This window comes from Seriola dumerili, unplaced genomic scaffold, assembly GCF_002260705.1.
Source record: "Seriola dumerili isolate Sdu_G_001 unplaced genomic scaffold, Sdu_1.0 BDQW01000449.1, whole genome shotgun sequence".
Lineage (NCBI taxonomy): Eukaryota > Metazoa > Chordata > Actinopteri > Carangiformes > Carangidae > Seriola > Seriola dumerili.
Genome location: NW_019174704.1, coordinates 6578810 through 6594554, shown reverse-complemented (window position 1 = coordinate 6594554; position 15745 = coordinate 6578810). Strand labels below are relative to the sequence as shown.

General features: G+C 37.2%; 1 protein-coding gene across 1 annotated transcript; it reads right to left on the bottom strand.

Moving 5' to 3' along the window:
• Positions 1 to 4302: 4302 nt before the first annotated feature.
• Positions 4303 to 13936, bottom strand: kat5 (lysine acetyltransferase 5). The gene is made up of 16 exons (XM_022762771.1): positions 13907 to 13936; positions 13759 to 13825; positions 12437 to 12505; positions 12192 to 12328; positions 11315 to 11383; positions 11048 to 11230; positions 10311 to 10481; positions 10146 to 10220; positions 8529 to 8591; positions 7972 to 8220; positions 7789 to 7878; positions 7550 to 7690; positions 7345 to 7438; positions 7084 to 7243; positions 6895 to 6976; positions 4303 to 5837 (listed from the first exon to the last, which is right to left on the bottom strand). The coding sequence occupies exons 1-16, from the start codon at positions 13934 to 13936 to the stop codon at positions 5703 to 5705; spliced, it is 1815 nt and encodes a 604-aa protein (XP_022618492.1). The 3' UTR covers positions 4303 to 5702.
• Positions 13937 to 15745: the final 1809 nt, after the last annotated feature.

The following is a 15745-nucleotide window of genomic DNA, read 5'->3' as shown; positions in this document are numbered from 1 at the left end:
GTTGGAAACAAAACAGCTCCACAACAATCAGTGCTACAGTGACACCATGTGGAAATGTCCCTTAGACTCTTGCAATGCTTGAAGCTGTAAAATTTTGCCCTACTTATCACACATCATGAATCATGAGACACATGCTGGCTCAATGAAACAATGACAGAAAATGAGCTCTCCTCAATTGTCAGTGCAGGAAAGATTAACATTTAGTCTTAAAATTGAAGCCAAATACACAACCAAAAAGCTAGAATGCTTCTGAATCATCAGTCCTCAATTTCCATGAGTGATTCCTAGATCATATCTTTCCCACCTCAGTAATAGCTGTTAATGATCTGTGCAGTGGCTTCAACCCAACAAGAGTGCACATTAAGGCTGCAACTAACAATTATTTTCATTACCCAATGAATCTACTGATTATCTTCTTGATTAGATGATTAATTGTTTTGTCATAAAAATGGCAAACACCATTTCCTAGGACCCACTGCGACATATTCAGATAGCTTTGTTTTTTTTAACCAACTGTCCAAAACAAAAAGATATTCAATATAATATTTTAAAAAGCAGTGAATCAGCGCATTAAGAAGCTGAAAACCAGAGAATAACTGGAATTGCTTGAAAATTGACTCAAAAAATTAATACATTTCAAAATACTTGCTTTTTTGTTGATCAACTAATCAATGGATCCACTAATTGTTTAGGCTCTGGTGCACATAGAACATTTTCTGTGTGAGTTTTTATCAGAGCATAAAACCTGAAGCCAGAATATAAAGGCCCTGGATCTCAGAGGTCCAGATGAGACAGAATCTGCCACCAGTCAGGAATCAGGATGAGGAAATGTACTAGAAGTCAGGAAGACTCCCAAATGACTAATGTGGCGAGGATATTAGATTAGTGTGAAATTCCTCTCTGTCCTCATGGGGGCTGGTGTGGCTCTGCCAGGTGCAGAAAGAAAATGGGTGTGATGTGATGTTTGGGGAGAGCTTAACCAGAGCTACAGTGCAAAAATCTGTCAGAACAGAGAGGCTGAGATCTCATCTGAAAAAAACAGCACCAGGCCTGAGCACTGCACACTCACTTTAAGAAGATCATTGCAGTGTGCAACTGCTGAGAAACGTGTCTATGCAAATAGAAACTAAATTAAAAAAAAAAAAAAAAAAACAACAGATCGTACGTCTCCAGCAGATATGATGGTATTAAAGGTTTAACACAACAGTGGTTATGAGAGCGGATGCAGCCCAATACTGACTGTCAACTCCTTTCACTACCTTCCCTATCCAGCTGTAGAGGTGTGGGTCAACAAGCAGCGTTGAATCATTGTAGGCAAAAAATCTATCCTACTCACGACGCTGCCTTTAGGCTACCTCCACAGCTTGTGATCATATTTTCAGTTAATTAAAATCTTGTAGCCTGGGTTACCACATTTGATCCAGTGCAGGTGTCCATTTGTTGTTCAGATTTACTCAGTGCTGTAATCGAATCACAATGGTCAGGTCGCACTATTACATTTAGCTTTAAAACAATCATCCCTCATGCCTGATCTTGCCTGTGGTTTGAACTTTGTTAATGCAATTTGCCCACAGGAAATGTATGATGCTGCCCCCTGGTGGACAAACCATATACAAACTCAGTGACACTCCAGCTAGTATTTATCACTGGTCACATTTTATGTTATAAATTGTAATGCATTTTTTATTTCTCTAAAAATAAATTTCTTTATTTTGATGTAAACTGCAAATATTGAATTCGAGACACATATAAGCACATTTTCCAGATTTACAAACACATATATATATATATATATATATATAGTCTGGAGGACTAAATAATTGCAATAAAATCCAAATATTACTATTTTCAAATGTCAGATTGGACAAAGATTACCTGACTGTCTGATACTACTGATGCAATCTGCACATTATTTACTAGGAAGTAATCACACCATCACAAATCACCTATAAACCAAACCAGAGGTCATTTTGGAAACAAAACAGCTCCACAACAATCAGTGCTACAGTGACACCATGTGGAAATGTTCCACTTAGACTCTTGCAATGCTTGAAGCTGTAAAATTTTGCCCTACTTATCACACATCATGAATCATGAGACACATGCTGGCTCAATGAAACAATGACAGAAAATGAGCTCTCCTCAATTGTCAGTGCAGGAAAGATTAACATTTAGTCTTAAAATTGAAGCCAAATACACAACCAAAAAGCTAGAATGCTTCTGAATCATCAGTCCTCAATTTCCATGAGTGATTCCTAGATCATATCTTTCCCACCTCAGTAATAGCTGTTAATGGATCTGTGCAGTGGCTTCAACCCAACAAGAGTGCACATTAAGGCTGCAACTAACAATTATTTTCATTACCCAATGAATCTACTGATTATCTTCTTGATTAGATGATTAATTGTTTTGTCTATAAAATGGCAATCACCATTTCCTAGGACCCACTGCGACATATTCAGATAGCTTGTTTTTTTTAACCAACTGTCCAAAACAAAAAGATATTCAATATAATATTTTTAAAAAGCAGTGAATCAGCGCATTAAGAAGCTGAAACCAGAGAATAACTGGAATTGCTTGAAAATTGACTCAAAAAATTAATACATTTTCAAAATACTTGCTTTTTTGTTGATCAACTAATCAATGGATCCACTAATTGTTTAGGCTCTGGTGCACATAGAACATTTTCTGTGTGAGTTTTTATCAGAGCATAAACACCTGAAGCCAGAATATAAAGGCCTTGGATCTCAGAGGTCCAGATGAGACAGAATCTGCCACCAGTCAGGAATCAGGATGAGGAAATGTACTAGAAGTCAGGAAGACTGCCCAAATGACTAATGTGGCGAGGATATTAGATTAGTGTGAAATTCCTCTCTGTCCTCATGGGGGCTGGTGTGGCTCTGCCAGGTGCAGAAAGAAAATGGGTGTGATGTGATGTTTGGGAGAGGCTTAACCAGAGCTACAGTGCAAAAATCTGTCAGAACAGAGAGGCTGAGATCTCAGTCCTGAAAATTAAACAGCACCAGGCCTGAGCACTGCACACTCACTTTAAGAAGATCATTGCAGTGGTGCAACTGCTGAGGAAACGTGTCTATGCAAATAGAAACTAAATTTAAAAAAAAAACAAAAAAAAAACAACAGATCGTACGTCTCCAGCAGATATGATGGTATTAAAGGTTTAACACAACACGTGGTTATGAGAGCGATGCAGCCCAATACTGACTGTCAACTCTTTCACTACCTTGCCCTATCCAGCTGTAGAGGTGTGGGTCAACAAGCAGCGTTGAATCATTGTAGGCAAAAAATACCATTATCCTACTCACGACGCTGCCTTTAGGCTACCTCCACAGCTTGTGATCATATTTTCAGTTAATTAATCTTGTAGCCTGGGTTACCACATTTGATCCAGTGCAGGTGTCCATTTGTTGTTCAGATTTACTCAGTGCTGTAATCGAATCACAATGGTCAGGTCGCACTATTACATTTAGCTTTAAACAATCATCCCTCATGCCTGATCTTAGCCTGTGGTTTGAACTTTGTTAATGCAATTTGCCCACAGGAAATGTATGATGCTGCCCCCTGGTGGACAAACCATATACAAACTCAGTGACACTCCAGCTAGTATTTATCACTGGTCACATTTTATGTTATAAATTGTAATGCATTTTTATTTCTCTAAAAATAAATTTCTTTATTTTGATGTAAACTGCAAATATTGAATTTGAGACACATATAAGCACATTTTCCAGATCTTTCCAATTTTACAGACTATACGAGCATTGTGTTCTGTTTCACATGCATCTTTGTATCGCCACACATTGACTTTAGCAGTCAGGTAATGCCACAGAACTGTGCAGGTATCAGTATTAACTTGTCTACACTAATGTTAGTGACATCCATCAAACTTCACCAGTGCTGAAAATTGTTTTAACTGGTTCTCATGTCTCTGCCAATAAAAATATTACATAATGACAAGGTAAGACTCACTTTTAGTCATACATTAAAAACACCTTTAGGGGTTTTAAGATGTTTTTTTAATCAATTCAACAAGCTTCTCATATCAAATGTTCAAATCATACTCTCAACTGTGTTTCACATAAAGATATACTAAATTTCAACAAGCTAAATTAAACATCCTTTGTGACATGTAAACATAAAAACACAGACTGAAAGTAAGACATCACTCTTAAGGTCTTTTCCTGTTAATATTGTGAGGCCTGTTAGTTTACATTAAGTAAAAAAGAAAGACAACTGTACACAAAATTTACATTCCTCTAACAGTTCAACATGGCTTTTCTTGTCTTTTTTTTTTTTTTTTTTTTTTTTTTACAATCAGGTTCAGTATGTACAATTACAGGGAAGATATGCGGAGGATTGATTTGTCTCATTGCACACTGTGTACAGATGATCATGACAGGTTATCTGAAAGAAGAAATATTCACCTGAATGATCACAAACGAGCACAAATGCTTTAAACTATTTCAAATATACTGAAGTGAAAAACAGTGCCACTGTTGTAAAAGGTAAACTGACCATGTTGGTTCTTTAAGCGATGTTACAACTGTAGGTTTCGATGTCTAGTTTAGATTTTTTCGTCTGCTTCCAAATAGTTCTGTTTATTTTATATACACTTTAAACAAGTGAGCCATATTTGACTTCTACTCAACACTAACAATAACCTGAAGCCTATAACACACACTTGCACATTTCTGCTCTCCCCGTTAGTTGAGAGATTAAAATTCAGGCACTCGAGGAGAATCACAATAAACAGAAAAATATTATCTGTATGTTGAGGTGAGAATTTGAATGGGCAGGTACCCAACCCCCAAAACAGAACTGAATTTTAATTCCTTGTATATTTCCCTGTTTACACACAAACACCACCTTAGAAAGTAGAAAGTGGAGACTAAATTATGGAGTGTTTTTTCAGACATTATTTGTCTTATTGTCTAACGAGTGCTACAAATCTAGTACATTTTCCATCAACTTAAGTTTCTTAAATATGAGTTGTATGAAAAACTAAAGTGATTTTTCTGGATAAAGTCAAACAAGTAATTCTGTTGGATTACATTTACAAAGAACCTTTCTGTGATACATAAATGAATCTGATGACAACATAGCAATTGTACTTCTTCTGGCAGATACAAATAATGTAGACAAAAACACACACGGTTATGTTTGTGACAGCCAAAGCAGAAAAGGAAAACGTTTCTTGTTGAATTTAAGGAAAAGAAATCTTGTTTGTGGAGACCAGGAAATCAACTGTGGAACTTTTTTTTTTTAATCTATAAAACCACCGTCTTGTTTACATTAGGTTGTCTGTACATTTGCCATTTTAAGCTTTAATTTACACTATTAAACAGGCACCATATTCCACTTTGAACACGCCGTTTGGTCATAAACCTCATCTTTTACACAGTAGAAGTTTGTGTGCTTGTTTCTGGAGGTTTTTGGTGGCATCACTGTCTCTCTGTTGTCTCCAAGTTTGAGTGTTTTTTATATTCACAATATATAATGAATTTTCACAATAAAAGCTTACTCTTGTCAAGTGACAGTCTATGTTCATTGTTTGGGTCTGGTTTCAAAAAAGTTTCCAGGTTCTTGATGAGACAGCTTGATTACAACCATTATCTAATCCACTGCTTGCATCAAGCGTGTGATCTGGCAGTTGGGGAGGGTATTCTGTGAACCAGGCTGGGACTCTACCACTTGCCCCTCTTGCTCCAGTCTTTGGGTGTGAAGTGAAGGCATTTAGGATCTATGCGCAAGTGTCTCTTCTGCATTGCTCTTTCATGGCCCTCCACAATGTCCTCTGAAAGAGTCAGGATGTACTGACCCTAGATCCAAGAGAGGAGACAAAGTCATTTCACATTCTCTAAAGCATACTGCAAACCATCTGAGAGTAAGCATAGCTAATTTAATCAATCACTGATGGAAGTTTTTAAATAACATTTTATCCATGATCACACTATCATCAACCAAACCCATCAGTCAAATCCTCCAAACTGGCTATCGTAACTCTCTCCACTTGAATTTAACAGATTTTTTAAAAACCATTTTCCTCACAATCATCAGTTTAAAAACATTTTCAAATGCAAGACTGTGTTCACATCTGGCATTAACATAAGTCTTGGATGATCCGATCACAAGTGGACTGCTCTAAGTACGTCACTTCACATCTGGCATAAGAATGCATCTCCAGGGACTTTGATTTAAAACACTATACATTTTTTGCATCCCATCTTGGAGCTCCAGTGCTGCTTTATGATGGGAATCGAAAAAATGGATTTAGAGACTCCTCTGAGTTTGTTAAAACTGAGTTGAGGGAAACTGTTTTTCATTGCAGAGACGAAGACTATCATGAAATACTGCAGATGATATGTGAATATTCTTTAATCAGTGTGAATGATTGTGGCGTAGATGAAAAGACCTCAGCTGAACAGGTCTAATCGTGGTTGTGAGTTTTTTGAAGATATGATGGTTGTAGTCTGAAGTTTTTTTTTTTTAAATCATCAAATCATTACCATCAGTATTACTGGGCAGGCTTATGCCGTCACAATCGTAGGTCTGTAAGTAACATATCTGTGTCATATCTGTATGATGCATATTTTTGTATTTTATCTTCCAATTACTACCAGGTATGTTTTGTCTCTGGCTGTTTAATAAATATGTTCAGAAAAATACTGCAAAATAAATTGCAAGATTTCACCACTTTAACATTCATTAAGGAAATACAAGTCTCGTAAATGATGCATGACTGTGGTCACTTCTTCAAACAAAATTTACCAACTTTTGTACTTTTTTTATTTTCATTCAAGTTAGGCATTGTAGATCAGATCAGAAAATTAGGACGAATGGTCGTCAGTCACCTTACACACAGCGTTGGTTTCTCACCTTGTAATAGTTGATTAGGTTGAGGTACTGAAGTGTTGAAATTACATCTTCTTTCTTTACACTTGTGATCTCACTGATCTCACTGAGGGTACGAAAAAAAAGTCGAACAAAGAGAGAATGAATGATTACATTTCTATTCTGGAAATGATTGTTGGAAGTTGATAAAATGTTGAGATGTCAGACACATACTTGATGGTAATCTGCGGCCTCTCTCCATTGTCAGGTTTAAGGTCCATGAGAATTTCCAAGATGGTCTGGGACCAGTAGGAGCGATAGGACAAAAGACCAAGGTCAGAAAGCGGCTTCTCAGGAGTTCCCGTCTTCCCTTCGACCTTGGACAGTTCGTAACCTGACAAATACACAAAGTGAGCAGATAATTAGCACAGGTGAGGTAAAAAAAAAAATCAAATATACAAATATTTACTGAACATGAGCAACAATGACACTCACTAAACTCAATGAGCAGTTTGCCATAGCCTCTCCGCTGGTAGGGAGGCAGGGTCAGGATGCAGGCAACATTATAGTCTTCAGTTGACTCTTTTTCCTGCACACAGAAAACAAAAATTAAGTTTAGTTTTAGGAACCCCTGATTAGATAGAGCTGTGATGAGTAGACTGTACATATACACTGTGCCAGTAGCTCAACATGTGTGTACCTTAGAGAAGTAGCCCACTATGTGGAAGCCTTTGGAGTCATACTCTGTCATTACATAGAAGAGGAAGGGGTCCGTGTCATAGTACAAGGTTTTGTGATCCAGGAAACACTTAGCAAGTAAACACAGGTTCTGGGAATAAGTCTGGAAAAATATGATAGACATATATAAATCAAAAACAAAATAAAAACAGTCAATGTTGTAAGAATGTTGAGGAGAGAGAAAAATATCCTATCACTGACTTTGTTTTTCCTGCCGTCAATCTCAAAGAATGAGATGGTGCCTTTGCGGTAGATCTCGTTGCCTGGAGGATGTCTCAGATTACACTTTGTCTGTCAAAAATGATGATAGACACAAGAGGATGAGAACAATCTAAAAAGCCAGAGATCAAGATCTTAAGCTGGTGACATATTGAGGATTTTTACCAAATGCCTCTGGAGACACTTCAGGCTTTTGAGGTACTTGAGGCAGAATTCACAGAGGTAGAGGATGGGCAATGTGGTGAGTTCCTGTGGGTACGGTGAGAAGTACCAGGGCTTTAGTCTGTGACGTCCTAGCTCTATACATTCTATGTTTTTCATCCGGGTAACGATGTCGTCATGGCTGCGGTCGGACACCAGACTGCCTGTCATGCGGGGAGCAGATGGGATGCCATCCGAACTGTCCTGAGAATCCTGGTGGTAAACAATGTGGGCATAGACACATTAGACACTCCTGCTGCAATAAATAGTAAATAGTAAAAAATTGTGTTAAAACAAAAAGCTACTAAATTAAATGGAGCATATATATTTATTTTATGCATTTTTACACATTTAGATTTCTGTAAGTAACTTGTATAATCACAATGGTGGAACACGTTACCAAAAGGACTAAACCTGGGTCTGAGGTAAGTAACACCTCTGTTTTATTGGACCCATTAAGGCAGAGCTGAATTTGGACAGCAACACACAATCAACGGGCAATAATAGGAAATAAAACAGACCTCTGGTGGTGGTAGAAAGACACTGGCACTTTGAGGGTTGTTATACTGCAAAACCTTTATCATCTAGCAGAAAAAGACACAAAAACACGGGCTTGTGGAAACTAAAGAGGGGAATAAAATAATTCTTATTTACACTGAACAGTTTAGTTAAGGGTTGCCAGATTGAAAGCACGTCAGTGTAACATTTGTAGTTTTAGTACATTCCATGGTGGGTTCATCAGTAGCCAACCAGCAATACTGGCAATCATAGGCAGTGATAGAAATGTCACACAATGAATGAAGAGTGAGGAAAAGAGCAAAGGCAAACGTTAGATCAATTATTTCAAGTGGGTTTGACAGACTACTTTGTTTTATATGACAAACCCACTGGCCACTGTCATCTGAGATGATGTGAGAACGTAGGAGGTCAGCTGCAGCAACTGTAATTCAACACAACAGCTGAGCTGCTAATGTGAGTACCTTGACGGAATAAATACAAACTCTGACCTGCTAAGTTTGGACAAATCATTTTTTCAGTGTGTATAACTGCATGTATGTAATCTAAATAGGCCATGTTATATTCAGCTCTTCTGCTGGGTTACGTAACCAACCTCTTAAAAACAAAGAACATACATTTTAAATGATTTTGTCCAAAGATCATAAACATTTTGAAATACAAATTACAAATATGGGATATTCATATAATAAGATGAATTTAGAGTAATACTTTTTTTTTTGTTGGTATTATATGCTTGCAAATGACTACTCAAAAAGAGACTCCTCACTGTACAGTTGCAAAAATTAATTTGGTCACACCATTGAATGTCAACATATGGCAAACAAAAAGCCAATATAAATCAACTAAATGTCACATGGAAATTACACATAAGACTGAAAATCTTGTAGAAAATAATCATTCAAAGAGTGGATGTTGAAAAATTCACATGTATGAAAGCAAAACATTTGGTCCCCAATACTTGCTGGTATGTTATAGGTCATTATGTTTCTTTCTGTTAGGCTGAAATGTATGATTCAATAACCAAACAACATTACAACTAAAGCAAGGTCCTGATAAAATAGATTTAGGCTCATGTGTAACAAAACAGCAGGATGTTGTGGCGTATAATGTCCTGCTTTATATCCCATGATAAAATTAAACATTAAAAGTATTAACTGGCAAATATTTTTGTCAACATTCACATACACTTGTGGTTTTTAAGGATGGTTATAAAGAAAAGAGAATGATGAAAAATGAAATGGGAAGACCTCTTAAGAGAGAAATGAAAAGAATAATTAGAGGAAGGCAAAGCATTCATGTGAGAAACATTTTTTACTGTTATAAAAAATTTGAATTAGTTTTCAGAGACATGCTTTTGGAAGAGAAACTAATGCCACAGGCACTATGTGTTGTAGTTTTGGCTTTAATATTTGTATGTATGATAAGGACATTTAAATGTTACTTGACTAAGGTATAGAATTTAAATTCTGAGAATAATGTATTTTTAATTGACATGGTTCAAAATGAAAGAGGATAAAATCATGCATCTATATAACCAAAAATGAGTATGAGGATACTCTGACATTTGAAATAAGAAAATAATAACCCGAGTGTAAAAGAATTATACTCAAGTTACATACCTCGTCAGTACCCCCACAATTAGCTTTCCTCTTCCTCCCGGGCTGAGAGGGGATGAGTCGTCGGGCAGTGCCGTTCTGTCATTACACAGACATGAGAAAATAGTCATTAGCCAATGATAAAATATTCCAACTCAAACATTTACGAATCGAGAGGATGTCCTTTACTGTTGTGAGCGAGGAGAGCTGGTCATGGTCTTCACGGGACTTAAAGGTGTTGGTCTCCCTCACAGCAGGAAAAACAGATGCCTGAGAGGCTTCAGCTGAACTTGGCAGGGAGGGCACGGGGGTGGCCGGGGATACCTGAGTCGCCAAGGGGACGGTTTCTACTTTCCTTTTCTGCAGCAGACAAACGTTATTAGACATGTTGCTTAAAACATACACAGGCCAACACTCTACTTTTGTTTCCAAACAATATTATTTGATTTCAGCCAGACCAGAGACATGAGGTAAAATATTAAAATTACAACCAATGTGATGATTAAAAGCTGGGTGTCTAATCTAGTTTATAAAGGAGTGCCATCTTAATATTACCTGCAGTTTGTTCACTGATAGAGCCAGGTTAAACTAGTCCAATGTAAATTATACCGCATTTAAACCTGGTATTAAGATGCAATGGACACAGATTAGCTATAACATATGTATATTCAAAATATATATACAAAATATGTATTAAAAAGTAAGTTAACAAGTTTTCTTTTTCCCCCTCCTAAAATGCCAACTAGCAAACATCAACAATTTTTCACTTTTTTCTCTGCTGTGCCATTTAACATGTTAGCGGCTTCAGTGTATATGATTTTTATACATTTCATTCAATGTCTGCAAATAATTAAAGTTCAGAAAATAAATCAATCTTCAGCACTACTACACAAGAGATTACAACATAGAAAAATCATGCCAGCTACCTTTAAAGATTTGAGGCTGAAATGCGGCTTGACAAGTCCAGTACGTACACCTGACAAACATTTGGATACACTGTGTGTTAAATCACTTCCAGATTTGATCTGCACGACTGGATCATCATCTTCTTTTATTGTGTCATGGTTGTTTATATCTGGATTTCCATGCAGTTCAGCATGGCCCGACAGCTGTATGATCATACAAGATGCATGTTAACACCAGGTTTAAACAAGGTCTCAGTGATTTCTGAAATGGGTAAATTCAAGTTGTACCGGTGTGGGTAGGGTTTTGCCTCTGGAGGGAGCTGTGGCAGATTGTAGGTTGAGATCTAGACTCTTCCTCTGAATTGAACAGAAAGGAAGAGAAGGACAGGGGTTAACTCATATTCATTTTAACCCTTGGGTTAATACTGTATAACAAATTATTATTCAGCAAACACACAATCTAACTAGCGTCTTCAATAATAAAACATTCCTTTAAAATAAACAGTTTCTTTGATGAAGTGGGAATACAAAAATGTAAGAATGAAGAATATCTAAGAATATCAATGTTTCTTAAAAATGAGAGTTCCCTATAGCACCTACTCCTTAAATGTTTTTTCTAAAATTATTATATATATTATATCATTATCATTATTATTATTATTATTATTATTATTATTATTATTATTATTGTTATATGTCAGGCCTGGGTTAAATATAAGAAGAATCTAATGTATATATTCCTGTGCCCATAAGGCAAACACATCATATATTCTGTTGGTAGATTTGAACAATTCATTGTTCAAGCATCATACAACATATTGTAGGTCATTTGTAAAGTGATCTGTTATTCTTATTTACTTAAGTGTTAACCTGCTTGTAGTATTTACCAGTGACTTCAAATACTAATGTACCTTGCTATGAGCTACACCATACAGGTTATTATACTCACTTAGAAATACTCATAACATGCTGAAACAAGACTAATCTCAAAAAATAGCATAACTAGTATTACTTGGAGCCAAGCAACATAGGATATAAAATGTTGGCTCATATTATATAAAGCTGTGATTTCACAACAGTAAAATTATATTGCCAAACCTGACTGTATTCATGTGATGTTTGAGGGTCCAAGATAAACATCTGGTGGTGTAACATGTAAGCTTACCACTTCTCTCTCTGGAGAACTGGGACGGGAGCCTGGAAGACCATTCTTAGTTGGCGTCTTAGCTTCTTTCTTAGGGAACTGAAGCTTCTTCATGTCCAGCCTGTCCGCTGTGACCCACTCATCCAGACGCTTGTTGACTTTTAACACAAGCAATTTTACACAAACAAGAAAACATTTGCTGTGATGTTTCTGTGCAACGTAATTCAATTCAAAATTACCCAAGAAGGGACACAAATTATACTCACAGTCGATGTAGTGAACATAGTAGAGCTTTCTCCCAGAGACTTCTTTCACACTCAGAATTTCAGCCAATGCTGTATGAAAAGCAGAGAGGTCATTAACATTATAGATTTACCATCATTCTTAAGAACTGACAACAGACATTGTGGGTTAAAGACTGTGTGGTTTCCACTAAACGACGATCACTAGTAATGTAAAATGATTAGCCAATTAACCGATTTGTGGACCAATGGAAAATCAATCACAAAAAACCCATTTGTTGGTTCCGGCTTCTCAAATGTGACAAACTGTTGTTTCACTCCGTTTTAAATTATTTTACATCAAGTATCTTTTGGGTTTCAGACTGTTGTTCAGACAAAACGAATAATTTAAAGTCTTTGGTCAGTTTTTAGCTCTGGAAAATTTTGATGGCCATTATTCACAATCACTGACATCTTGTAGAGTAAACTATTATTTTAAGCATTAGTTGCAGCATTAAGATAATTCTGCATCATGAGATGATAAAAAAAAGCATGAGAAAAACTATCACCTATCTAAATGCTACACAAGTTGTTCATGTACCTCTTGTCTTTTATTTACATATTGTGCAAGAATGGACAGTTGTACCTCCTCCAACCTCTAATATCACTTTGACAAGTAATATTCAAAGATGGGAACATCTATTTATTCAATACTCAGGGGGACACACATAGTGAATAGTTTCAAGCGTCAGAATTTAGCCAAACGCTTTGGAAACCACTGGCCAAAACCCGCTTGGAAGTGAGGTTAAAAATGTCATAGAATATGTGCATACATGCTGAAATGTCATGATAGTAACGCTGCCTTAATAAGCTTTGCGAAGATCAACAAAAACATAAAGCTAAGTGTCAGTCTGATTTTGGTTGGTATTATGCTGGTATTATTTACTTTTCTCCTTTACTATCCTCTCAAAACAAGTATGATCAACCACAAACACTTTAGTCCAAACTTGGCATTTATAAGTGAGTCAGTTTGTATTCAGACAGACAGCTATGTGCCTGAACATCTGATTCAGATTTGTAAACAACAACCTGATATCATATGTATTTCGGCTCGTCTTTCCCAATAAAATGCATTTTTGTAAAAACGTCCCCAGGAGTAGGCTGATTAACTTCTTATTGGTTGTAACACTGTTTTAGTAAACATTCAAATTAAATTCATTCATGGTGTACACCTGCATGGGTCCCTTCTGAGTGTGGCATTTACGGTGCTTTAACCAGAGGCCGAAGCGTACGTTCACAACAGCTGAGGTTCGCTACTTAGCATTAGCATTAGCTTAGCACTGAAAAAACAACCGGACAATACTTACGCCATTCGTCCTCGTGTTCTTGGTTTTTACGAAGAACGGGGAGGCGACAGCCCTCAACAATCTCGACCTGTCGAAAAATAATGAATTAATTTCCGCACAGAAACCGGTCAATGTCTCTAATATAAAATAGCATCTTTCGAAAACATACCGACGATGCGTTGTCCGCCATCTTCGTCATCTGTGAGAGCAGCAGCAGCAGCAGCAGCAGCAGCAGCAGGGTGTTGTGGGAAAATGCCGGTCCACGTCGAAGATGAAATAAAGACCAAGATGAAGCTGTGATGAGCGGAAATCGGAAAACCAACCCGGAAAAGACTAGGAACGAAACAGCCTCTGCATCTGAACTTTTATTTTTAGGTAGGTTTTAGTTTGGCTATTAGTTGTCTGAACTTTGCCGAAAATCCAGCGGGTTTACTGTGTGAATAACTTAAGGTAATGAAAAGTTCAAAACACTTACAAAACCCTTGTAAGGTATTAAAGTGTTAAGTGTTTAATTTCCCTTACAAATGTCTTCAATATTTTTTCTAGGCTGCAATTGGCAGTAACATTACTTCCCAAAGTATTACTCATACGCACCTCTGACCCTTTGTGGACCTCAGGTAAATACGTCATTTTTTTAATTGATCCACCCATCAATCAATAATATTGTCAATCATATTGTTTAACAATTATACAGCCGGGAAGTGACTGAAAATTATTTGATATAAACAGGTATTAAATTACATTCTTTGTGGTCTTAAAAATATTTGATTTAGTGAATCCATTTTAATTGCAGTTTAGTGATAATCATTTCAATGTCAAATTGTCCAACTTGGGACAAATGCAAACTGACAGCAATAACCATTATGCTGGCAAAACTGCATTAATACAGTGGTGTAATACAGATGACTTGCATTACACCACTGTCCAAGTCCAAGATATAGTATCTTTATCTTTTGCTGAAAACGATTGTCATTTTAAGATGAGGTTTGTACATGCTCAGTCAGCTGGGTTTTGCTGCTGGTAAACTTTGATGAGACAATCAATGCCCAACCTGGTAGGAGCCCAATGAAATAGTGGCTAGCTGAGCCAGTCAGTTTACTACATTCACCTTTGAGACATCTGCGTGCCAAGACTTTCAGTGATCAACTTCATCCTCCAGGGTCACTAACTGCTGTACAGGACTAGATCTGCAGCAGCTTTGTGGCTCCCACAACTTCCTCCTATGGCTTTGCTCCTGTACTATTTGTACTGGCATCTCTGGTGAAATCTGTCTCGTGTCCCATTCTCTAGTCACTTGCCAGGAGCAGAGAGTGGCTGTGGCTCTGGTGGAACTTAAACTATCTCTTCAGAAAGATGACTGTCATTTTTTCTGAAAATGACAACGCTGTTGAACAGGCAGCCAAGAGAACTGGCCCATTCAAATCTGGGTCAGCTCCTTATGGTCTTGCTGCTGAGACTAAGAGGATAAAGTAAGCCCCTTCACATAGTGGCAATTATTCAGAATGCACAAACACTATATTCAGGGCTTACAGAGTTTTCTTGAGTATTGTAAGAGCAGCTAAAGGCATCAGCCCTCTGATCTCTACAATACATGTCCTCTTCTCTGGAATTGAACCTGTCCTAGACCCTATTTCAGTTGTGAGACCTGACCTGAGGTTTGTAGGTGGTTGCAGAGTTTGTGCAAGAACAAAACTGTCAACATTTGGAGCTGCTCTCTACAAGACATTGTAGATAATAATGTTGTGATAATAAATGTGGCTTTCGGTGAGGGCTTTGATTTTGTGCAGGCCAATGGTAACAGCACTCCTCTTTGCCCAGATGTGTGTTAGAATAGGAGCAAACAGGTTGGAGTTTACAGTATTGTGTTTTAAACAGCTGGATTATAGGCTCCAATCCCGTAATGTCCATACACAAAACTGCAAAGAGACTGCGTGAGATGTTAGCACATGAAATACAGATATACAGTAGTCCTGCATTCTATCAAGGAAAAATGGTGCAGATTTCTTTT